General features: G+C 44.9%; 1 protein-coding gene across 2 annotated transcripts in view; it reads right to left on the minus strand.

Moving 5' to 3' along the window:
* Window positions 1–25338, minus strand: part of PMS2 (PMS1 homolog 2, mismatch repair system component) — a 127628-nt gene that overhangs the window by 88663 nt on the left and 13627 nt on the right. For both annotated transcript variants that reach the window (XR_014969617.1, XM_085629017.1), the window contains exon 2: window positions 7305–7444. Coding sequence is in view for 1 of the 2 variants with exons in the window: in XM_085629017.1 (XP_085485143.1) it covers window positions 7305–7444 (140 nt within the window). In the remaining variant the exon portion in view is untranslated. The remainder of the gene's footprint in view (window positions 1–7304; window positions 7445–25338) is intronic.

Genomic DNA, 25338 nt, shown 5'->3' on the forward strand with positions numbered 1-25338 from the left:
TTGTCATCAAACCCCAAAAAGGATCCCTTCCACACAATGATCTATATTGCTGCCAAAGTTGATCAAAACACGTTCAGCCGTTTTGCCGCTACATCTCTCTAAAAAGCAAAAAATAAAGTCTATTGAAAATGCATTGGGGAAAAATGTGTTTTGAAACCCCCCTTTTTTCCTTGCTCCCCCTTTACAAGTCACCGCGAAACTTTGCATTGTCTGTCAATGTAGAAAAAGTAATATGTCTGCAGTTTTATGATGAGTCCCGAAACGTGGGCAAAGTTATTAGCGAGCAAAAATCAGAGGAATTACTATCTCTGCCAACTATAACTAGAACTACAGAGTAGTTACCGCACCTTTGTAAGTATAACAAAAAAACACACACACACAGAAAAAAACAATGTTGCTACTCCTCCTAAGAGGATCGCTCCATGCAATGCCAGTGCTTTCTGATCCTTGGTTCACACTAGAGGTGTACTCACAACTAAAAAAAGGAATACAGGAGTACTAAATAAATAGATCTGGCTCTAGTGATGTCAAGGAGAAGCAGTGCCACCACTTGGAAATTTTCTAAGGGCCCACACACAGAGAGATTGGCAGATCTAGTAGTGCAGTGAGCCAAGATTGAGCTCTAGACCCTTCTCGTAGATAACTGTAGAGGCCTGGCAAGCCCAAACTTATGAAGCATTGGGAAGGTCTTTTAGCACCTACCCTGGGACTGAGAGACCTCAATAATGCTAGGGAACCGTAGGGGTCAATGGTATCCTCCACCTGATGCGAAGTTTAGAACAGAACAGAACTGCCACAGCCACTGTGATTATTGTTGAGAGGACCTCAGGGACTCTCCGCTCGTTGTATCTCATTGGTAGGGTTTAGTTACCCCACGCCCACCTCTGGCACTAGCTTCAATAAAGTAGGAAGGCATTAAGTGTGTGAACCACTTCTTGTGTTCACTGTTTATGTTAGGTACGATTATACATATCTTGAACACTGCACTTGCAAGCATACATTGACATTGATATGACATTGATATGAAAAATCAATGTAATGTGTTAATCCGCAAATTACATTGCAAATATTGATGATCCGTTGGCAATGATGTACAAATCTGAAAACTGCTGATGATAAAAAGATAAAAATAAATCAATTCCATTGTTTGGTTTTTAAATCTAACAATCCTATGAAAAAAAACATTGTACAAACCTGTACAGAACATTCATGCACAAAGCTAGAGCCACGTTTTATCAAAAGCACATTAGCCTGGCATCCAATTACGTATGAGGTGTACAAAGATGTTGAGATTACCCTCCAATCCTGCAGCAGGACATAACATTATACCCTTGCTCTGACTTGTCGGACTACATGCAACACAAAGTTGATCTAAACACTTTCCAGATCACTGCCATTCTTAGTCTAACACCTCTTTTGGCCAGTCTTGTACTATTGTTTCAAGTTCTTCCCCGGTTTATACTGATGCTAAGCATCTCCTCACGCACTTTTATGTTGCTCCTGGGTCTGACATCAAAGCCAATTTTTTTTATACCCACCCAGAATCCTCTTTAGGTCAGTGCCCTACATGGAAAATGAAGGTAATTAAGAATACTATCATCCTGACTTTTATTAAACTTTGTAACCAATCATTCCCTCAAGGGAAAGCTCAGATAGTAAGGAAACCCATTCTAAAGAGCAAAATAACTAATCCTACTGTATTGTAGCCCTATCTTCCTCCTACCTTTTCCAGCCAAGATAACTGAGAGTACCGTTAATGACTACTTTACTTCTTTCATCGAGGGCCATCAGATCCTGGGCGGGGCTCAATTTGGTTTTAGAGAATCTCATGCCACACAGGCCGTTCTAAGGCCTGCATGAACGACCTTCCCACCTCACAATGCAGGTAGGCAGAGCTTTTAAATTCTTTCTGTGGCCTTTTACATGGTTTCCATTCCATCCTCCTAAGTCGTCTTCTGTGTGGGGCTGGAGCGACAGACTGGGCACTAGACTGGCAAGGCTAATTTCGCACCAGCAGCTCCTATGCTATTTCTCCTACTCCAGGTGAATCAGAATTTAAGATCATCAACTGTGGAGTCTGCAGTAATTGGCCCTTTATCCTATTTGTTCAATTTCTTCATGCCTGTTTGCTGCTCTCACATGCTTCTTGCGTTGACATTCTTTGCGTATGCCAATGATGCTCGGCTCATTATTCAGCTCGATGAATACAAGCTCAATCTTCAAAAGAGCTTTAAAGACTTCATAGAACCTACTGTTAGCTAATTAAAGCTGAATTCTAATAAGAATTACATTTTCTTTGGTAGCCTCCATAACCCCTGCATTGATGATGGAAGCCAAAGGTCCGCACTTACCAAACCAGTTAACACGACTTGTAATTTGGTTGCCATTTTTTTTTTTTTAACAACACTTTTTATTAATCAAGAAGGCAAGGACTGCAGGCCCCTGCAGAACCAGGGGATCTGCCACATAGTAAATAGCAACAGCTCTTGATATTTTTACATAGCAAGGAACATTGGAGAGCTATTCATACATCATCTGTCAAGAAAAAAAAACCTCCCTTCCCAACACCCAACACCCGCCCCCCCCCCCCCGACCGCACCACCACCAGAGTCCACCAGCACTATCTCTATACAAATAGTACTCAGCGCCACACCTGACACTCAAACAGGCCCCAAGTCTCCATCTGGAGGGACCGGGTCAAGGAAAATGCCCCTATAATCAGCCCACCGCTTCCAGATCTTGAAGTGTTTCCGAGGACACCCACGCGCCTTAAAGATCGGCAACTCCAGGCCCATATTGAAATCTAAACCTCGTTTCCAAGCATTAAGAGAGGGAGCCGCCGGGGCCTTCCATGCCCGGGCGAGATCCCGCTTGGCTGTTGTTAGGCCCAGAAGCAGCAAGTGGCGTTTATAGATCACTGTCTACCCCTTGACACAAGTTGTACCCCAGGGTCCGATTCGAATAGGAGACGTTGAGGTCTCGTGGAGTCCCCAGGCGGTCCGCTACCTCGGCGTTAAGCTGTACCATACGCCGCAAGATATCTATGAGGGGAATTACCGCGCGCTGATGGGCACCATCCGATCCCAGGTCCATTTCTGGAAGGGCCTCCACTTGGCCGTGCCGGGAAGGATAGCCGTTGCAAAGATGATCCTGGTCCCGCGCCTGCTGTACCTCTTCTCCAATCTTCCGGTGGTCCCTCCGCGATCACTGTTCCGGGAGTTGGATACTCTGCTCGGGACCCTTATTTGGGGCAGCGGCCGCCGGATAGCCCTGGCGAAACTGCAACTGCCCCTGGATCAGGGCGGGTTAGCGGCTCCCTCATTCGAGGCGTATTTCCTTGCCGCCCAATTGCAGTGGGTGTCGCGTTGGACGGCAGGCTGAGCGCAGGAGGAGTTGATCACGGCGGCGGGGCGGATCCCGGTCCCGGCCGTCCACTGCATGCTGCTGCCGAGTGCAGCACCACCGGTATCCCGGCCCCTTCAGGTCATGACGGCGCGCGCCTGCCTAGCACGAGTTCATCGCCTTAGCCGGGGCACCCCCCTGTACTCTCCACTGCTGCCGTTGGTGGGGCTCCCTAGGGGCCGGACATATTACACGGAGCAAATGATGCGGGCGTGGATGGATCGTGCGATAACGGAGGTGGGCATGCTGTTCTCCGGTGAAAGTTTGCAGTCCTTCGAGGCACTGGCGGGGGACTTCGAGCTGCCCGGGGGACAATTCCTCAGGCACCGGCAGCTTCTCACGGACTGCCGCAGGCAGTGGGGAAGGATGGAGGCGGAGCCCCCCACGCACCCGGTCATTCATGCGATACTGCAGATGGGTCCCGGTCGCCATCTCGTCACGTGGATATACAAAGCGGTGCGAACCCTGCTGAGTCCTACGTTGGCGACCCTCCGGGACCACTGGGAGGATGACTTCCAGCGGCCTCTACATGACAGGGAGTGGGCTAGGGCCCTCGAATACACCAAAAAAGTGTCCCGCAATTACCGGTTTAAGAACATACAGCTGCATATCCTGCACCGGGCCCCTGAAAAGCTGCAGAAAAATTATCCTGATGGGGCGTTCGGCTGCCCTAGATGCCTGGAGCCCGCGGCCTCGTTCAAGCACATGTTTTGGGACTGTCCGACACTACACAGTTACTGGCACACAATTCACACTGCCCAGCAAGCGGTTACGGGGTTACGGGACTTGGACACATGGGAGGCGTGTGCGCTGGGGATTCATGAACGTCACAAGTCTCAGAAAGTAGAAAGGAGGTTCGCTTTCTTAATGTTGCTCCTTGCTAAACGGTGCATCGGCATGCACTGGAAGTCGCCGGGGGGGCCCCCGGCGGCGGCGTGGGTGGGAGCGGTCAAGAAATGGGGCAAGGCGGAGGAAACCGCACTTAGAACGGAGGAGGACCGAGGGTTGCGCAAACACCCGATCTCCATGCCCTGGGCCATGTTATTACACACCTTCACGCAGGAAACAGCGGCCGCAGCGAGTACACAACCGATTGACCCCCTGGGGGCGCCAGCGACCTCGGAGTCCTCCCGGGGAGCGGCGCGGGCAGTCCGCCCGCCCGGTGCCTCGCAGAGGCATGTATCGCATGCTACGCCGCCAGACCCCTCATAGGATGCGGCTGGTGCCCCGGCCCCCCCGGCGTGCTCCCCCCCTCTCGGCGTCCGCGACCCCCCCGGCTCCCCCCCCCCTCTCTATCCTTGCCCTCTCACGTTGGTCCAGCTCTCCAGCGCATAGCTACAAGCATTCCTGATAGCCGACATAGTGCACCCACCCCCTGGTTTCTTGCCCCCAGTTTGTTCATGGTTACCCACTGGCTGCATTTCTCTCGCCTTCGCGACACCACGCAAAGGGGTCCAAATACACTGCACGGCACCCCTGCGGCGCAGAGATCAGGCCGCGCTCCGGTAGGACGTACACAGCGGCTGCCCCCGGGAACGCACCGGCGGCCCTACTTTGGATAGGGTCGGATGGCCTGGGCGCCCACAAGACTGTGCGGCCAAGAAGGCTGCGACTGAGCAAGCTTGCTATGTAAATTTCTGGGCTGCTGGCGCTACCACTTATGCCTGTGTATGTCTTTCCATATAAATGCCAATAAAAACGTTTAAAAAAAAAAAAAAAAGTGGCGTTTATAGATATTACCCCCAATATCGGCCATAATGTGGAGCAACACCAATTTGGGGTCTACTGGAAGATCCCAGCCCAACACCACCGACAGGCACCCTAACACTCCCCCCCCAAAACCGGCGCACTGCAGGGCAGTGCCAGACCGTGTGCACCAAAGACCCCACCTCTCGCCCACACCTAAGGCAGTCCGGGGAGGCTATAAGACCCACCCGCCACAGCCGTGTGTAATATGTCCTGTGGAGATACCGAAATTGGACGAGACGCAGTCGGATCGCTATACTAGCTTCACGGGGGGAGGCCAGGGTCTCCCTCCAATCCGTCTCGTCCAACGGCCCCACATCCGTCTCCCACCGCTCACGCAGACCCTGCAGGGACGGAGCACTATGAATCACCATAGACTGATAGATTTTAGAGACTTTCTTTTCTTGGAGATCCCCCATAAACACCTTAGCCTCAAGGGGACTGAATTCAGGGATAGATTGCATACCCTCCAGTCTAGGGGCGAGGGCGTGGCGCAGCTGGAGGTATTTAAAGAACTGCGTCTGAGGCATTTGATACTCATGCTGTAAGTCCCCAAAGGATTTAATCACACAGCCCTTAACCACCGATCCCAACGTGGAGATACCAATCCTGTCCCAACCCCTAAATCCGGAGAGGGTCGCCAACTGAGAAAGCAGCCCGTTCTGCCACAACGGGGTCTCTCGGGTAAGCCTACCCCACCAGCCAATATGACGTAAAGCCCGACGCCACACCCGAAACACCACCTGAGTGACCGGTGGCAGTGCCTCTCGCAACGCAGTCGAGTAAAGTAGGGTATGTACCGTATGGGGGTCCATGAGACGCCTCTCCACCGCATACGCCGGGTCCCCCCTATCGCCATACCACCATTCGTTTAGGACCAATAAATAGGAGGCGTAATAATAGGATAAGAGATCAGAGGTAGCCAGTCCCCTGGTTGCCATTTTTTCACATTTAAAATAACCCTTTAATGCTTCATTCTTAAAAGGCGGTCTATCTGCTTTTACCTTCTCAAAGTTTTTGGGAAAGTCTACCTCTTCTTCCCCTTTGTCCTAAAACGGTTGGGTTGTCCACACAATTACTGTATTCTAACTGGACCAAAGCAATTACTTATATTTTGGTCTATCTTGGTATCTTTTTCTGACATTACAACTCACACAAAACTCAGCCGCCTGCCTTATTTCAACAAAACATGTCTAACAACTCCTCCAACTTGGTCTCCCTCTTGTGGTTTTCTGTAGACAAGCTCTCTCTCTTTCTGTATCATGTGGCTATTCCTAACACTGTTTTCGTTTTTATTCAAAAAGAACGATTGATGGACGGAATGCAGAACAAATCAAAACATTCACCCCCAGTCAAGAGATCTGGGTTAAATCCATCATTCTTTTGCTCACCATGCCACGCCAGTTTAGACCTGGCCATATGCAAATCAGTCTTGACCCTGTGCCTCATGAGAATAGTCCAGCCCGAACTGCCAAGCCAGGTCCTCCCTGGACCAGAAACAAGCATCCTAGGACCGGTTTCGGGGTTTCACCCCTCTTCAGCTAGGATAGCTTGATTCCAGTGGCATGGAGAGCACGGGACTCACGTCCGAGCATACCCGTCCCACTCGGGGTGACAAATGAAAAAGAACGATTGATGGAAGGAATGCAGAACAAATCAAAACATTCACCCCCAGTCAAGAGATATGGGTTAAATCCATCATTCTTTTGCTCACCATGCCACCCCAGTTCGTTTTTATTCAACATCAGTTCAGCCAATACCATGGAAATCAAATGCACTGCTCTTCTGTAGCTAACCTTCTGGCAATCCTGCAGGTGCATAATGTCCAGCAGCAGAGACATGCTTTTTCAGGTCTCACCATCAAGGCTTGGCCCTTGCCTTCTACTTATAGGGCTGGCATATACTACTCTGTTTCCTACGAATCTTAAAAACCTGGCTCCTCAAATTACTTTAAATCGGTCTACCCTGAGATTAATTAACAACTTTATGCCAGGACGCCTTATTCTTGGGTCCAAGAACACTTTAGAAATATTTAACTGATTCATTCTTTAATAAACGTCTTTAGGATTTTATATTTTATTTGATATTAAAAGCCTAGCACTTGGGAATAGCATGAATATGATTAGAACGGAAAGATCTGAAAGGTTAAAACTTACCAATACTAGTGGCGCCAGCATCTAAACTGTTCTCCACCAGTTCTTTCACTGCAGTGCCCACACTGAGTACAACTTGTCCGGAGCAGATCTGATGGACTGATTTACGATCAATAGGCTTAATCGCTTTTGCAAGCTCTGTACTAAAATACAGCATATAAATAAAATAGTTCTGTTAATAGTTTCTGAGTAAAAAGTCCAAATAGTTATCCATAAATATTGCTCACAACCAAGTCTTTCAACAAATGTATCAAACAATCCAAACAAACAGTATTTTAATATGATGTTAGATTAACCTAGACTTGCCTAGTCTTCAGAAGACATCTTCTTCACTGGGACCAACTGGTAACCTAATTTGTTTAATTTTATGGCTTTCAGCATACCTGCTGCTAATATCAGTGGAGGGACAGGTCCTTGGGGTTTGTCAATTTGAGTGTAGGCATTTTGTCATTTCTCAGATTTTTTTTCATGTGGTGCTGCCACAACAAATTGATGCCAAACACTTAACATAATGTAGCAATTTTAGAAGATACAGAAGTCCGTTTGTCAACCTGTCTTCCCAGTTGATTTTCATCTCATATCCCACAACACTGATTAGGTGGTAGATGTCCATTTATGGTCCGCAATTCACAACGCCTGGGAAATTAGATTCAGTCATTCTGCAAAATGGCTGAAAGATCAGTCTCCAAACCACTAAGTGAAAGGACAGCACCAGAGCACAGGCACACCTCAATCAATAATTACTCAGATACAAAGCAGCATGGGCAAAAATAAAGTTAACTCTATGTGCCCCTCACCTACATTTCTCTTGAAAATTGCACAAAGCTACAATCCTTTTCACAAAATTAATTGGCCAAAGAAAACAATTGACTCCTTTGTTTTGAATTGCATTGTGAAGAGACATAGCTAAATTTACACAAAAAGCTCTCAAAACCATTGGCCAAAAAGTGAACTTACAGACTCGACGTGACTAAAACTACAATTGCTGATATCAAAGTGGTTGCTACCAATTAGACAGTTACAACTAAGAAGGGCATTTCCAGTTTCAGGATGCGGCTACCAGTTGGTACCAACAAAGGAACAAACAGGCCCATCCATCAACCATTTTTGCTAGCGCAAACAGAGTGATCTGCAAAAATCGGCCCTTTGCACCCGCAAAAAGGGCATTTGCGATGCATCAAAGTTCAAGGCACTCGCAATTTGAGAATTCACAATTAATTGTGATTTCTTAAATTGCGATTGCATTTAAGGAATCGCAATTTGCGATTCCTTAAATGCAATGCAAGAACCACTGCAAAATAGCGATTTCTCTACTGGGGGCGCAAATTACCATTAAGTTCAACTTGATGGTAATTTGCAAAAACTTAGAAAAATGCACTAAAGTGAATTTTCAAATGAATTTTAGACTTCCGGTAGTAATAAGGATTACCTGAGGTCTAATGATAAAGAGAAATAGGTGGTATGTAGGGTGAGGAGGAAATGCCTAATGTACGTCGTGAAACTGGAGAAAGCTCCAAAACCAAGGTCAAGTAATCACCGTGGGTAACTAACCCCATCACATGGGATTTTCATCCCAGAGAAAATCTCATAATCTCAAGGGGCAGACAGCGCCCTTTTGTGAGATATGAGTCCTTAGTGTGGTGATTGATAAGTGCTAGATAATGGAATAAATCTAAAAAATTAGCCTAAGGTGAGTGGGGATTGCAGTGCTGGTAGTAGTGAAAAAAGTGAGTGTCTAAAACAAGTGCCGGGACGGCCAGAGGACTTCTGTGTGGACAATGCCGTCCCGATGTTGGATTAAAAAGGGGGGGCAACACTAATCTAGTCTGATCAATGAAGCAACGTGAAAGAATGTGGTCGACATGTTTCAGCCATATCGCCTGATAAGGCTAGGCTTTCATCAGGACCTGAAAGCTACTGCAGGAAAGAAAACAACGTAACAAAGGATATGAAGAGCACCCTCAACTTGATTGTAGAGTGCAAGTCTCTTCAGCGAAACATACAGCACCTAGATAACGAGATAATTATGGGAGTGAAACCACCAATGCTCAGTCATATTATAAGAACAATAAAATGAATATAGACTTGAAGCAAGGTCCGACTCACCCGTGCAAACTAGGTGATGAGATGACCTCCACCTGGCAACCGCTCAGGAAGGAACACCGCTCTGAAAGGGAAATGTAAGGCTGATGGTAGCGGCTTACAAATCGTGAGCAAGTGTGGAAAGAGTGGGGAAATCAACTGAAAACTAGGGAGAACTGCCAAAGGCTGAGTCTGCACACACAATGATATACAGTAATTAAAAACAAAGCTTAATGCTGGGCACAAAGTCAATGTGATCACGGATGATGCAGATCCGTGTAACAAGGTACAGGCTAAGAGATACAATGTTAGAGCAACAGCGCCTCTAAATGAACGCCAACGAAGGCAGCGAAAGAGCCTACCTGTCCGTCGGGGAACCGGGCTGGAATGAGCCTGCAGCCGGAGGTCCCGTGTGATTGGACGGAGGCAAGAAGAAATGAAAAAACTGCCGGTGAAATGGGCCAATAGCGCGGCAGGAGAGGTATGCATGCCGAAGTGGAAGCCAATCCAAAATCCTGGCGCAAGCAACTGGTTGTAGATGGAAATGACAGGTCAGGGAGAGCGCTGTCAAAAATTTAGCTGACTCGATGCACCTGGGGAGTCAGAAAGGTGACGCGGTGCGCTTGAGGAATGCGGAAGCCGCCGTCAGGTGAAGATGACGGCTGTCAAGGCACGTGTTGCACCGAAAAGCGTGAGTCATCTAGGAAATTACGGAAGGTGGTAAAATACACCAAGTGATGCATTGCTAGTGTGTGAAGTTCCCAGAAGACCACGGGCTGTGGGACAGACACTTATTGAGTATAATCACGGCTAAAGCTGTATGAGCCGATTGGATACAATGAAGTAGTATTCCTTTTTAAACGTGAGCAAAGGTGGGTGTATAAACTACAAACACATGTTCGGGGACTTAATGACGAAATCCCTTGGCTATCGCTATAATACCCGATGTGTTCTTCTCTTCTTTGACACAGTTCTCAAAGTGGGACAACCGCGATCTAGCCCACACTACTTCATTGTATCCAATCGGCTCATACAGCTTTAGCCGTGATTATACTCAATAAGTGTCTGTCCCACAGCCCGTGGTCTTCTGGGAACTTCACACACTAGCAATGCATCACTTGGTGTATTTTACCACCTTCCGTAATTTCCTAGATGACTCACGCTTTTCGGTGCAACACGTGCCTTGACAGCCGTCATCTTCACCTGACGGCGGCTTCCGCATTCCTCAAGCGCACCGCGTCACCTTTCTGACTCCCCAGGTGCATCGAGTCAGCTAAATTTTTGACAGCGCTCTCCCTGACCTGTCATTTCCATCTACAACCAGTTTCTTGCGCCAGGATTTTGGATTGGCTTCCACTTCGGCATGCATACCTCTCCTGCCGCGCTATTGGCCCATTTCACCGGCAGTTTTTTCATTTCTTCTTGCCTCCGTCCAATCACACGGGACCTCCGGCTGCAGGCTCATTCCAGCCCGGTTCCCCGACGGACAGGTAGGCTCTTTCGCTGCCTTCGTTGGCGTTCATTTAGAGGCGCTGTTGCTCTAACATTGTATCTCTTAGCCTGTACCTTGTTACACGGATCTGCATCATCCGTGATCACATTGACTTTGTGCCCAGCATTAAGCTTTGTTTTTAATTACTGTATATCATTGTGTGTGCAGACTCAGCCTTTGGCAGTTCTCCCTAGTTTTCAGTTGATTTCCCCACTCTTTCCACACTTGCTCACGATTTGTAAGCCGCTACCATCAGCCTTACATTTCCCTTTCAGAGCGGTGTTCCTTCCTGAGCGGTTGCCAGGTGGAGGTCATCTCATCACCTAGTTTGCACGGGTGAGTCGGACCTTGCTTCAAGTCTATATTCATTTTATTGTTCTTATAATATGACTGAGCATTGGTGGTTTCACTCCCATAATTATCTCGTTATCTAGGTGCTGTATGTTTCGCTGAAGAGACTTGCACTCTACAATCAAGTTGAGGGTGCTCTTCATATCCTTTGTTACGTTGTTTTCTTTCCTGCAGTAGCTTTCAGGTCCTGATGAAAGCCTAGCCTTATCAGGCGATATGGCTGAAACATGTCGACCACATTCTTTCACGTTGCTTCATTGATCAGACTAGATTAGTGTTGCCCCCCCTTTTTAATCCAACATCGGGACGGCATTGTCCACACAGAAGTCCTCTGGCCGTCCCGGCACTTGTTTTAGACACTCACTTTTTTCACTACTACCAGCACTGCAATCCCCACTCACCTTAGGCTAATTTTTTAGATTTATTCCATTATCTAGCACTTATCAATCACCACACTAAGGACTCATATCTCACAAAAGGGCGCTGTCTGCCCCTTGAGATTATGAGATTTTCTCTGGGATGAAAATCCCATGTGATGGGGTTAGTTACCCACGGTGATTACTTGACCTTGGTTTTGGAGCTTTCTCCAGTTTCACGACGTACATTAGGCATTTCCTCCTCACCCTACATACCACCTATTTCTCTTTATCATTAGACCTCAGGTTTACTTTTGTGTTATATGTACTTCTATGGGGGAATCAATCCTGTGCGGTCTCTAAACTTGTTCCCTCCGACCCTCTGGTGCTCAACCGTTTTTATTAAGTAATAAGGATTACACAGAGGTCAAGAGTGGGGCCCAAGGCAGATTTCTAAGGGCTGTTAGTGGCAGCTGTTTGGGGGTTATTCCTCTGCAAGAGGCTGGGTTGGGGGCAGTTGGGGTAGCAGAGTGCCAAATAAAAATGGGGACAAAATACATAACAGAATGCCAATTGCTAGTCTGAAAACATTACACATTTTTCCAAGTAAAGATAACAGTTTCAACATTGCAGGCAAGTGGCAGTTAGTTTCAAATATCATTATCAGTATGAGGCCTAAACCTTTTTTGCTGCCAAAGACCTGTATTTCATATAAAGATTGTGGGCTACTTTCTAAAATGGGCCCCCGTTGGGCCATCTCTAGTCAGGTCAGAAACCTGGCTGGGGTTGAATACCACTGATGAGCCTCTCATGGACATTTTATTGATCCTTACAAGATGCTAGGGGTGACAGGTCTACGTCCAGGCAAAAAAAGGTTCACGTCATTCATTCTATATAAGGATCAAATACTTACAACCCCAAATAGTGATATGATCACATAGGAAATTGAAGTTTGAGAAGGGCTCTTCCAGCTTTCTGATGATTAACCCTATTAATGGCTTATAAGCTTAACTACACAAATAGATGCTGATCCATTTATACTAAAAAGTGCGCAAGGCTCCTTCTTCATCTAATGAAGGTGTTATCAATACATGATTGTTATATGTATTTGCAAGCCCACTCTACTTGCAATCTGACTGCAACATCTCTAAATTTATTGGGTAGGGTCAGATGAGATACATTCCATGGTCATTCCGGATGATGCTCCTTTGACATTGCCAGTGGATAGGATGGCCATAGTTGGACTTTCGAAAAGGCTTTGATCTCATTTGTATCATAACTTTGATTTAATAACTACAAATATGAGAAATTATCTTTGAAGCTTTGATTGCCATGGCCTGACATGCAGACTAAGCTGTTATTTGAAGCTGCACTGTTGGGTACGTGACAGGTAGGAACAAGATTCACTTGTAAGTAAGTCCTACATTTATAACTTCCTTATGCAATTTGGGGGCAGGTCACAATGTTGATCCTAATCATCTTCAAGTGCTTTAGCAACTGATAAATGTGGATGCTCGTACAAGGTGGATATGATGTGGAAAATGAAACACAAGAATTTAAAAAAAAAAAGCTGTGAGGTATAGGTGCTCAGGTAGGATTGCATCGTATCACACAATCCTCGGTTCAACAGATGGCTTAGGAAGCCAGGGAGATCAGTTCACCACTATCTGACTTACACCAAACCCTGGGGTACCTCTGCAGGCAACGCCGCTGTGGTTACATCTCCCACAGTCTGATTATTTAAGAGGTAGGTGTACCCACCTCGCCACGATGTGCAGATGTATGTTACTTGGTCCTGAAGAATTGCCAGTCGATCCTCCTGACGAGCAAGGCAAGAAACATGTTGACCTATATAGCTACGAGTAGAGCGTATATATCCCTCTCTATCACAGTCACACATACGCCACTCGACCTTCATTTTAATCAGGCAGGGAACCTTTTTGAATAAAGGTCTCTTATTGGATTCCCTTACCTGTTTTAATCACTGCACACACTTATTCACCACATTTACTCACACTGGGCCCCTCACCCCCACTACACCATACGGCGTGGAACAAAAGATCTCCGCCAAAGAGCCCCATATTGGGTGCCCGTCGGGTATTGCAGCGCCGACCCGACGAGGAGCAGGCCCAATGATGAAGCATGACACCTAGCTGGCTGGGTGTGTGAGGGCCCTAGTTCCAAATAAGGGAATTTCCCTATCCCCCTGTAACACCAGTGGACGACGTCCTTAGTAATAGTTTTCCTGGCTCCCTCTCTACTTAAGACTCTTATAAGGAACTACATACCCTCTTTTGTTTTAATATTAAACTACACCAGACTGTTTCCAGGTTTCAGCATAGTTCAATTCAAGGCCACTGCACCGCAATCCATATCAACATAGATGTGGGTTTCTTAGAATGGGTGGATGAGCTCTACCACTCTCCAGCAACAATATTTTCAGATACCCATAACGCATCTGACTAAGACGGTTTGCCCGTATTTATAGGGAATTATATATAGTACTATGCACACATTTGAGTGGGAAGCAATTTCAACAATTCCAAATGAGTAGGAACCTCAGCTGGCATAATCTCTCTCTCCAGTGATATGTGCAATCTACCTGAGCCTTCCTCTGATTGTTCAATTTCAGCCAAAAAGGCTCGCCACCTATCAGACAATTGGGAAAGGGAGGCATTACAGTCACACTTCTCATTGATGACACTCCCTTATATATATTGATTGGACCTTACCAGGCTCTCTCATCAATTCAGATTTTCCACAGCTAGGGTGGGTAGAAAATCATGATTTTATTAAAGACAAGACACGGAGGCTGATATTATGCATAGCTCTTTAATTGCCAACTCACAGCAGGAACTACAAAACAATGTAAGAACTTAGAACAGGAATAAATAAGAGTTCTAAATGCTATTTAGACCCCTGTGAGGCAGCCATCTTCCTTCTTTGTTGATGAGAACAACTTCAAAATAACAAAACACGCGTAACTTATCAAAATCCAACAAGGTAATCCAGATGCGAAAAAATACAAGAATATATGAACTCCTTCCTGATCACTTCGTATAGTCTCCTCCTGAAAGAAAAAAACAAACACATTATAGGGCGGGAATCCAGGGACGGATAATATATGCCTCTGTGTCTTTAATAAAATCATGATTTTCTACCCACCCTAGATGTGGAAAATCAGAATTTATTGTAAGGAACGGAGGCCAATATTATGCATGTTTAAAGCCTTGCCATAATATTCCTAACTGAAGATTCCACCGGCTTAAAACAGAATTTTTTAAAAACTGAATCTGAAGACCAATCCGCTGCACCCGAAATCCCATTGAGCCTACCACCAAGAAGAAGAGCTTTAGACGCCATTGCACCTCTTGAGGAGTGGGCCCCAAATTTACTCGAATCAATTCCTGCTTTTCCCATAACTTCTCTGACCCAACAAGAAAAAGTAGGGGTGGAAACAGCTCTATGCAGAGGTCTATAAAAAATTGAAAACTGAGAATACAAATTTCTCCTTACACTCTCAGTCCTTCTCTCATATTCACGAATACACCTCTGAACACACAGCTTCCTACACTCATCTAAATTTGGATAGAAAATAGTTTTAGGCATAGCTTTAGTTCTCCTGGTGATATAAAAGCACACCCCTGCCGGAACAAACTTTCGACCGGAAATATCAAGCGCCCTAACATCAGAAATCCTTCTAAACGACACAAGACATAACAACATAACCAACTTCAAAGAAAGTTGCTTAAGATTCAAGAATTCATTCTAGGACCAACTGGCGAACTCCTTGAGAACAAGATCCACATCCCACACAGACGAATACCTATGACCTGGGGGCACCTTAATTCTAATACTTCTCAAAAGTCTCTTTGCAACATCATGTTGTCCAACAGGTAAATTATCAATCAATTCATGCCCTGCTGTGTGGTAAATATTTCGTTACCGGTACTATTTTTTTATGCGGTAAAGTCTATTAAGAACAACTCAGTAAAATGAGAGGCAGAATCCGTGGTATTAGAGGTTTAAAAGGCTTTATTCCTATACAAAGGAATACAATTCGAATTGTATGCGTTCTATTCCATCACCACGAAAGTTCAGGAAGGAAGGGCATATATTATTGACAGGTAATCATTTTTATAGAAAAGGCATTACAGTGAAACAGATGCAGTAGGCGTATCAACTGATAAGACAAAATAGAATATGCATGCGTAACTAGAATAGGCGTAACTAGAAAACGTCATTATACATGATGTCATAAGTGGGTGGATCCATAAGAGAATCCTGCAATGTCAGCAGAAATAGTTGGCAGAGATGCGTGCACAGCCGCATGACGTGTGATTGACGTGCAACTAGAGGGAGAAAGGGACTTGACATTTAGCTCTACATGTGGAGACAGAAGTCTGGGGTTATGTCAACCTAATCCCAAATCATATCTAATATCCTATGTTTAAAGAACTGTGTTATCCAAAAAGAGAGGTCTCTTAGGATAGAATCTTATTCTATACTGACTATACTGACTGTTAGTGCGTGTACAAGCGTCTAAGTGTCTACACTAGATGCGAGGGGGTAGGAATATTCCATGGTAACAGGGCTATGAATTACTTGCATGAGGACAGCGAGGCTTGGCCCTTTGCACGGTAGCTGGAGGAATGTTTACCTAAACTACTAGACAGGAATGCATCGGATGAGGGGCGGAGGAGATAATCTTGAAGGTGAAATACAGTTTTTTGGCAGGCGACGGGCTGGATCAGGCACCGTTAGCCGCGCAGGGAGTGAGACAAAGTTCATGGTCACAGATGCAGGCTCAGACTGGAGCTTTCAGAGGCAGAAGACAGGAAAAGGCTTGATGACAGAATTCGGGCCTACTCGCCTGAATCTGTAAAATGTGGAAAGTGAACCACATAAAGTCGGTGGCCTTTCATACTTAGGAATGGAATATCTGACCCATTCATGGCGGATCTGAAAGAGGACATGTTGACGGTGGACGCACATATATTTGCGTCTTCAAAACTGGAGCAGGAGGGAACATACATGTACGTATAGTATGTACATGGAGCCGTTGGGGTCTACGATAGGGGACATAACTGATCACAAAATTCATATTTCCTCATTCCCTCCTTGTCCCCTTCGGACCCTTAGGAGATATTGATCTTCATCAATCCATCGATCTGTTCATATAGCATCATTTGTTCTTCTTTCTTCTTCCGGGATCTCGAACGAAAACTTGGATGTGGGATACACGAGGTGGCACACAGACCACAAATCGCTGGCCCACATTGTAGACATAAGCAGCAACTGAATAGTATGAGAAAGCCAATACCTAGGAAGGAGAGCATTCTCCATCCCCAGGCTGACAACACGCCCCAGAACCAACCGGACCAAGTCCAGGTGCCTGGACTCTGGTGTATCTGGCTTACAATCTTATGAAGGCAAGTTATGGCTTTATATACTGACGGCGAATTTTCTGGTATGAAAATGCAACAACTTGATCCGATGACCCTACAAGCTCCGCCCCTATCGGCCAGGATGACGTCAAGGACAAGACGATTTTGAAGCACAACAATCCGCATAGCAGACTGCTCTTCCGTTAAATTGCCTAAGGCGGAAATAGTTTCGTTCACTACTGCTTCAAGGGTTCTGGTTAATCTACGTATCAGCTTACTATTAGTGACTGTACCTATATAGGGAAAGAAACCTTTATTGAAATCTGTGTATTTTTCCCATGCTGTTTCAGTGTAATCAACAATTGGGAGATCTCTCTGCTGTCTATTGTGTACTAAATGGGTATTTCTATAATAATCAGGAGGAGCTAGGAAAACAGGTGGTAGGAGGAATGCTATGTAACAGGTACCATCCCAATCTAAAGGTAGGCGTATATATGCGGTCTGGCCACATATAAAGTAGGAATGACGAGAAGCTCTAAATGTAGACTTGCCTTGATCACTGAATTTTATTACAGTGGTACATTTACTATGGCCCATGTGTATGGAGCCATTCTTTTTTATACATAGTTCCCCTTTTACTGGGAATACTGACATGGCGGGCAAGATTGGTGTAGCTTCAGATTCAACGTTCAGGATCATGAGGTTAAGCGTAAAATTACCTAATCCATATACTTCATTTTCTAGATCAGTTCCTGTTCTTTTGGGAAGTCCCTCCTTGTTAGGGTAGCAGACTTTAAGCAAAACTAAGTTCAGGTTTCCCCATACCCAGTTGTCTTGATAAACTGCGGAATTTGAATCTAGGGAATTAATCAAACTAAACCATGCTCCACAGGAGCCATTGTGTGTGAACGGATAGGGAAAGAGGGGCAAGACTCCCTTATAGTTCTGATAGGGAGGGAGTCGGCCACATATCCAACAATTTGTGGCATTGCTGGTTTGATGAGAATGATGTAGCATACTAATGAATGTGTTATTGCGCAGCGCAAATCTATAGGACAATTCATGTGGAGGTAATTCACTAAAAGAATGTTCTGCAGTTATATTATAAGCACGCTTAGGAATAGGGTAATACATGTGCAATAGGATGCTGACAATGATGATCAGAAGACTTAGAAAAAACAAAATTAATAATGTTACTGTACAATGACTACGAAATGATTTACAATACGCATGCTTTTTGAGCAGCATTTGATTATTTCTTTCTCTATTCCGGTCCAGAGGGTACATGTCAGAGACAAATTCAACCGATTCACCTTGGAGAGGACTTAAACAATCAAATTGTCTGACTTACTGGACCTCAATTTTAGTTTATACAGTTCTGGTTTCGTTAATTCAGCCAAAGGGAGCTTTGAGTCTGTTTGTGAGGGAATACAGGGTTGAGTCTCTACGCTGGATGGTAGTCCATAAAATTTCTTGATATGACTCGAGTGCAACCACCCTTTCCTTCCCTCGATTTTCACAGCTGTCCTTGTGGTAAGTAAAACCAACTTCGGTGACTTCCACCTTGGATCCAGTTGGGTCTTCCGGTCGAAATTCCTGACCAAAACCAGGTCACCAGGAACCACGTCATGGGGCTTCACCTCAGTATTGTCGGGAAAAGCTGCGGATACCTGTGAACGACAAGATTGTAGTGCAGACATCAAGGAAGCCAGGTAATCTGTCAGCATATTACAGTCAACATCAGTTATTTTACGAGGTATAGGCGTCCCCCACATATTTGGTGGTCTACCGAAGATCACCTCATACGGGGATACATACGGGGATAGCCCTGTTCGAGAATGTGCTACCATTCTCATGTAAAAGAGTGCAACTGGTAAGGCTACTATCCAATCGACTCCTTTCTCTCTACATATTTTGGACAATCTAATTTTCAGAGTTTGATTATGGCGTTCCACGAGACCTGCCGCCTCGGGATGTCGGACACAGTGGAATTTCCATTGGTATCCTAATAGAAGGGAAACGTGTTTCATTAGTTCGGATGAGAACGGCTGGCCGTTATCTGAGTAGACAACACGTGGTAAACCGTACCGTGGGAAGAATTCTCGAACTAACTGTTTGGCAGTAGTCGGGGCAGTGTAATCTGAAACCGGGTATGCTTCTGTCCAACGGGAAAGAGCACAGACAACTACGAGAACATATTTGAATCCTCGACATCGTTCCATCTGGATATAATCCATCTGAAGGACTTCAAAAGCATGATCGGGAGTTTGAAATCCACCCTGTTCTACAGGGATGCTTTTACCTGGATTAAACTGACAACATATCATACAGGTACGAACTTTTTGTTTCGCTGCGGCTCGCAAGTGTTTGTTGAACCAAATGTGTTGAATGCTGTCTAGCATAGCTTTTTCTCCTAGGTGCGCTGGACTATGTATTGTGTTAATGATGACTTGGACCATTGAGTCGGGAAGAAACCATATAGATTTTTCCTTCGTCATCCATCCTTGATCTGTTTGGATCCCTCCTAATTCAGTCCATTTCTTTATTTCTTCTGGTGTAGCATGTGTCTGTATGTCAATTACATCAAGGGCGGGATCCTTAACTGTCATGCAATGTGTTGGTGTCAGGACTATTGTCTTTGTCACGTCAGTTGTGAGAGTCTGATTCTGAGCAGTCTGTTTAGCTGTTCTGTCAGCTAGGTCATTACCCTGAGAAATGATATCGGTAACTTTTGTGTGGGCTTTGCATTTCATAATCGATATTGCAGTAGGTAAATGAATGGCGTCTAATAGAGCTTGAATGAGGGGTCCGTGTTGGATGTGGGCACCGTGAGAAGTTAAATAACCTCTCTCTCGCCACAGTACGCCGAAGTCATGGACGACTCCGAATGCATAACGTGAATCTGTGTATATGTTGACTTTTTTATTTGTGGCTTGAATGCAGGCTTGTGTCAGAGCGATGAGCTCTGCTGCTTGAGCTGACAACGTGCTAATACAATTTGTTTCAATGACTTCAGTGTCTGTTGTGACTGCGTAAGCGGCCACTAACTCTCCTGTACTTGTTCTCATACATGACCCATCTACATATAATGTCAAGTCTGGATCTGTCAAAGGGATATCTGTCAAGTCTTGTCTGGGTTTCGTCGTGATAGTAATGACTTCGACACAATCATGTGCCAATGGGTCTGTTCCGCCTACTGGTAACAGTGTGGCAGGATTTAACGTATTACAACGTCTGATTTCTATGTGTGGCTGAAACAATGTTAATTCGTAACCGGTGAGTCTTGCTATAGTCAAGTGTTGTGTTTGTGTGCGGTTCAAGAGAACCTCTACTGCGTGTGGTACTTGTACTGTCAATTGATGTCCTAGCACTATGGCATCGCTTTGTCTGATTGCTAAAGCTGTTGCTGCCACTGATTTCAGACACGCTGGAAGTGCCTGCGCTACTGGATCTAATGTACTAGAGAAATAAGCACATGGTTTGTGTGATCCTGCTTGTTCCTGAGTGAGTACTGACAAAGCAGTACCTTCGCGTTCTGTAACAAAGAGTGTAAACTGTTTACTGTAACATGGTGTTGCTAGGACAGGTGCTTGACATAAAGCTTTCTTTAAGCTTTCAAAGGCATGTATATGTTCTGGAGTCCAAGGGAGGACAGTCGATGTGGCTGCCTCCTGTGTTGTCAACTGGATGAGTGGTTTTGCTAGAAATGCATATTGAGGGATCCACTGCCTACAGTATGAAGTGAGGCCTATAAAAGCCCGCACCTCCTTTTGTGTCTTGGGTGGTGGCATGTTAGCAATTAACTGGATGCGATCGGGTGTAAGCTGCATTCCCTCCTTGGACAGCGAGTGCCCAAGGTAAACAACTCGCTGGACACAGAATTGCAGCTTGGAAGGGGACACCTTGTGCCCCTTGTCGGCCAGAAATTTTAAAACCGTCAGTGACGCTTTTTCACATTCAGGTTCGCTTCGGGCGGTGATCAGCAGATCATCGACATATTGAAGCAAGGCAGTGTTAACTGGCATGTGGATACTGTCAAGTTCTCGTTTCAGTGCTTGGCTATAGATGCTGGGGCTTTCTGTAAATCCTTGAGGTGCGCGTGTGAATTTAAAACTTCGTCCATTTAAACTAAAACCGAATAAATATTGACTTTCTGGATCAATTGGGACACTAAAGAAAGCATTCTTGAGATCAATTACAGTGAAAAATGTTGCTTCTGAGTCAATGGCTGTCAATAATGAAGAGATGTTTGGGACCACGGGGTATTGTGGTACAATGCATTTATTTAATTCGCGCAGATCAATAACTAATCGGTATACTGGCGGAGCTTTTGGATCCGTTCTTTTAAGAATCGGAATTATCGGGGAATTACATACATTGGAGTCTGTTTCGACAACCCCTCCTTGTGCAATGAGCTCGTCAATGATTTGCAGTAAAGCCACTACAGCATCTGGTGGTAACTTGTATTGTCGCATTCGTGGTAGTACCACTCCTGTCTTTAGTGTGACTCGATATGGTGTAATGTTCATGCAACCAACATCAGTGGGGCCTTGTGCCCATAAATGTGTAGGTAAATTCTGCAGTCGGTGATCCATGTCTCTGGATACGTAGTGACCTTTAAAGTCACGTAAAAATAGTCGTACTCCTTCCGGAGAGCAACATATTATGGCTCCTAGAGCTTTCAATGTTTTTATACCTAACAAGTTTTCTGGACATGATTTAGTAAGCAATAAATCTGTAGTACGTGTTAATGGACCGACTGTAAGTGGAAGAGGTTGTGTTACGTCATTTATTATAGGTTTTCCTGAGAATCCAAGGGAAATATTTTGTGAGCCTGAGAGGGGTGCCCCTGGAACTTCACTGCGTCTTATAGTTGTTCTGCTTGCCCCTGTATCAAGTAAAAACTTTCTGTCTTCCCCTAATAGTTCACTATGTACATAAGGTCCCTCTTGGTCTACAGGAACCTCAATAAGGGGTAAGCCAACTTCCCTCTCTAGGCTATCTCATGAGTATCGTTGATAATCGGGATAATCTGTTTGTGCGTACTGATACATCTGTTGTGTTGTTGCTTGAGTTGCAGTGACAGGCTGCGCTTGTGGTGGTGCTACGATCTGTTGTGGAGCTGCCTGTTGCGGAGCTAGTTGTTGCGGAGCTTACCTAGGTTGTGCATTCTGAGTGATCTGTTGTTGATTCTGATCCTGTCTAGGTGGACGTGGTCTCTCATGTGTTCTACCTGTGGCAATATTATGTTTCAGGACTGGACAATCGTGTATATAATGACCTGGTTGTTTACAATAGTTGCATGTCCCTTTCGCAGGACCTGCGGAATCACCCTTTTGATGACTATCGGCTGGAACTGACTGTGCAACAAGCATTTTCATTTTTGTATCTTTCATACGTCTTTGTTCGTGTTCTTGTTCTTCTCTAATTCTATTGTGGTGATATTGTAACATCTGTAGCATTTGTGATGGGGTATTACCTTGCCAGGTACTTTCGAATTTCAATACTCTATTCTTGACTTGTAGCAGAGAATTTTCAACTAATTTTGTCACAAACAGATGTGGATATGACTCACTACTGGCTTTTATGCCACTATTTATACTAAAACATTTTTCAAATCGGGAATAGAAATCACAAGTGTCTTCATCTGGTTTTTGTTTACAGGCTGAGATTGCACCCCAGTCTTCCTTTTTCGTAGTTAATAAACGTGGCAGTACCTGTATTAGTAATCCTGCTAGTGCTGTAGTCTTTTCCCCAAGCCCTGCTCCTGCAGCTCGGGCCTTTTCTTCGTTTTCTAATGCTGTCCAATCTATCTTTTGGTCTCCCACCTCCCATTCCTTTTCTTTGAGTTTCTCATAAACACTGGCGGGTAATAGGACTTTCAATATTTTCATGATGTCGGGGTAGGTATACTCTCCCATGAGTAACATGTCTTTTATCTCACGGTGGAAACCTGCTGGGTCCTTGTCATGGCTAGGTACTACTTTCTTCATTTCTAATAATTCCAGTTTAGTTATAGGCGTGTACACAAACACGCGTGTAAAATTATCACCAGCACCTCTGATTGGGTGCACTTCGCGTAACGGATTCTGTCTATCTATGTGATACATCTTTCTTCCCATAATGGGAACTGGAACGTGTTCTGGGCATACGAAATTTAAATATTGGTTTCGGGATTCTAGAATTTCCTTAATCAAATCAGTACCTGACCCTCTCCATATATTCGTGAGTAGTTCTGTCAATATGTCAGGTAAGGGTCCTGGATCGGAGTGTTGGTTTTTATATAAATTAAGGAGGTGTTGAATCATGTAAATACTAGCTAAACGCTGTTCATATGGGTCTAGATTCAGAAACGTGTGTGCAAGTACATCGTCATTGTATTCGCCGGGACTGTCAGCCCATTGTACTGCTGACCTGGCTAATTCTTGTTCATCCATGGAATCAAGCACGTGGTATCCCCTTCGATCTCGGAGTAATTTATCAGCGGCTTGGAATAAGTGTTCAGGGGATTTCGTGTTTAGCATAGGGTTTGGAAGATGTCTATGACATTCTGGACGTATTGGGCGTATTGGGTCGTTAAAACCTCTGGTAATATTATGGGATCTTCCTCTACCTACATAAGCTATTGTATCTACTTGGTCTGATTCTTGCTCCTCCTCCTCTCTGTTTAGGTCAGCGGCGTCTATCTCTAATCTTTCTTCGTGTATTCGTTCTACTTCTTTGCGGATCTTTCGGTACATAGCTACTATACATAACTGTTTATCATGTCTCCCATCTGATATATTCTGGCCCCAAGTGACAAGTTTTTGCATTTCTTCCGGATTTACCCCAGGCCGGTCTTGATTTCTGATTACACAGTTTATAAGGAAACGTAACAGTTGTCCCTGTACCTCCGCTTTCTGGTACTCCATGGCTCTGCTAATACTTTCAGGACCTCGTCCTGACTGGACAAAGTGATATATATTTTCTAAATGTGTAGCCATTCCTGGTAGCTTCGTTAAATATATTGCAGCTCGTCGAATACGTAATGATGACAGCAGCATTTCGTCCCGTTTACCGGGCACAGGATCATATCTACAATCTACTAGAAGTTCCTTGAGCATGTCGGGGGTGGCTAATTTGGGCGTACGTTGGTGTGCTAATTCTCTAAGGGAAAATGTATTTCCTCTGGGTGGCGTAGAAAAAATGTCTGTTGTACCTCCTGTAGCACCATCTGGGGTGCTGGACGTGAAAGGATTTGTTGAAGGTGAGACAGCAATGGCAGCAACCGTCGTTGCGGGAAAAGCGGTAGAAACAGATGTGTTTGTCGGAATGTGTGTCAGAGCTGGTTGTTGTGGAGGTACAGACGGAGAATCTTGGCGATGCGCATCATCGGCAAGCGGTCTATGTGGTGCGGTATTAGCATACTCGGGAGCTGCGTCATCTAAATAAGAGGAAAGGAAAACATCTTCTGCGGTTCTAGGATGCCCCTTGGGATGCGCTTTTATCGGAAACAATGGAGGTGGCAAGTCTTTTGGTATTTCCGGAGTAGCCTTAGGTAATCCTTCGGCCAGAAGTGGATACATACCATTCATAAGGGTGTTTCTTTGTCTGTCTACTTGTTCTGATTTTACTCGGGTACCTTCCTCAAGTAATAGATTTTCTCGGGTTTTATTTGAATTCTCTCTACCTTTCTCTTCCTGTCTGAGAGCTTTTTCCGTGCGTCTATATGATTCTTTACGCCATAATTCAATGGCATCTTTCTGTGACTGTCTGGCTTTCTTTTTCCATAATTCTTCTTCTACTCTCATGATGCAATCTGCATCCCAGGTCCCCGCTGCGGGCCATCTCTGACTCTCTGGTAATTCTTTGGTGTAGTCCACCCATAAATCAAGAAATAATACGGCATCTAGGCCATGCTTATGATACATAAAGTACCCTGGAGTGTCCCTAGGTGGGATGGGAACAGCTTCTTCGAGTACACCTTTTCTAGTTTTGATCTGTCTTAGTTTCGAGAAGAGCGGCATTTTTAGACCTTATTACTGGGACACACTTTATAAAAACACAATAATGAACAGTCATTCACACCACAATATATAGAACGTATTTAAAACATTTAACACTTAACAATTTTACGAACAATGATAACTAATAGAAAACTAGTTACTGACATAATACTGACACTAGATAATACTTATTTATATTTATTTATATGCTAAACATACTATATATACTGCTAAACAGTACAGATACACTGCTAAAACAGTGCAGACCGGATTTGTGTACCCAAACCCGTCTTGACCGGCACAGACTATGTGCACGTTAAATGCCTCCCCGGTAATGGTACTCACCGGGTAGCTCGGAACGGAAGGCCTCGGAACTGAACTGAA

Source organism: Triturus cristatus, chromosome 10, assembly GCF_964204655.1.
Source record: "Triturus cristatus chromosome 10, aTriCri1.1, whole genome shotgun sequence".
Classification (NCBI taxonomy): Eukaryota; Metazoa; Chordata; class Amphibia; order Caudata; family Salamandridae; genus Triturus; species Triturus cristatus.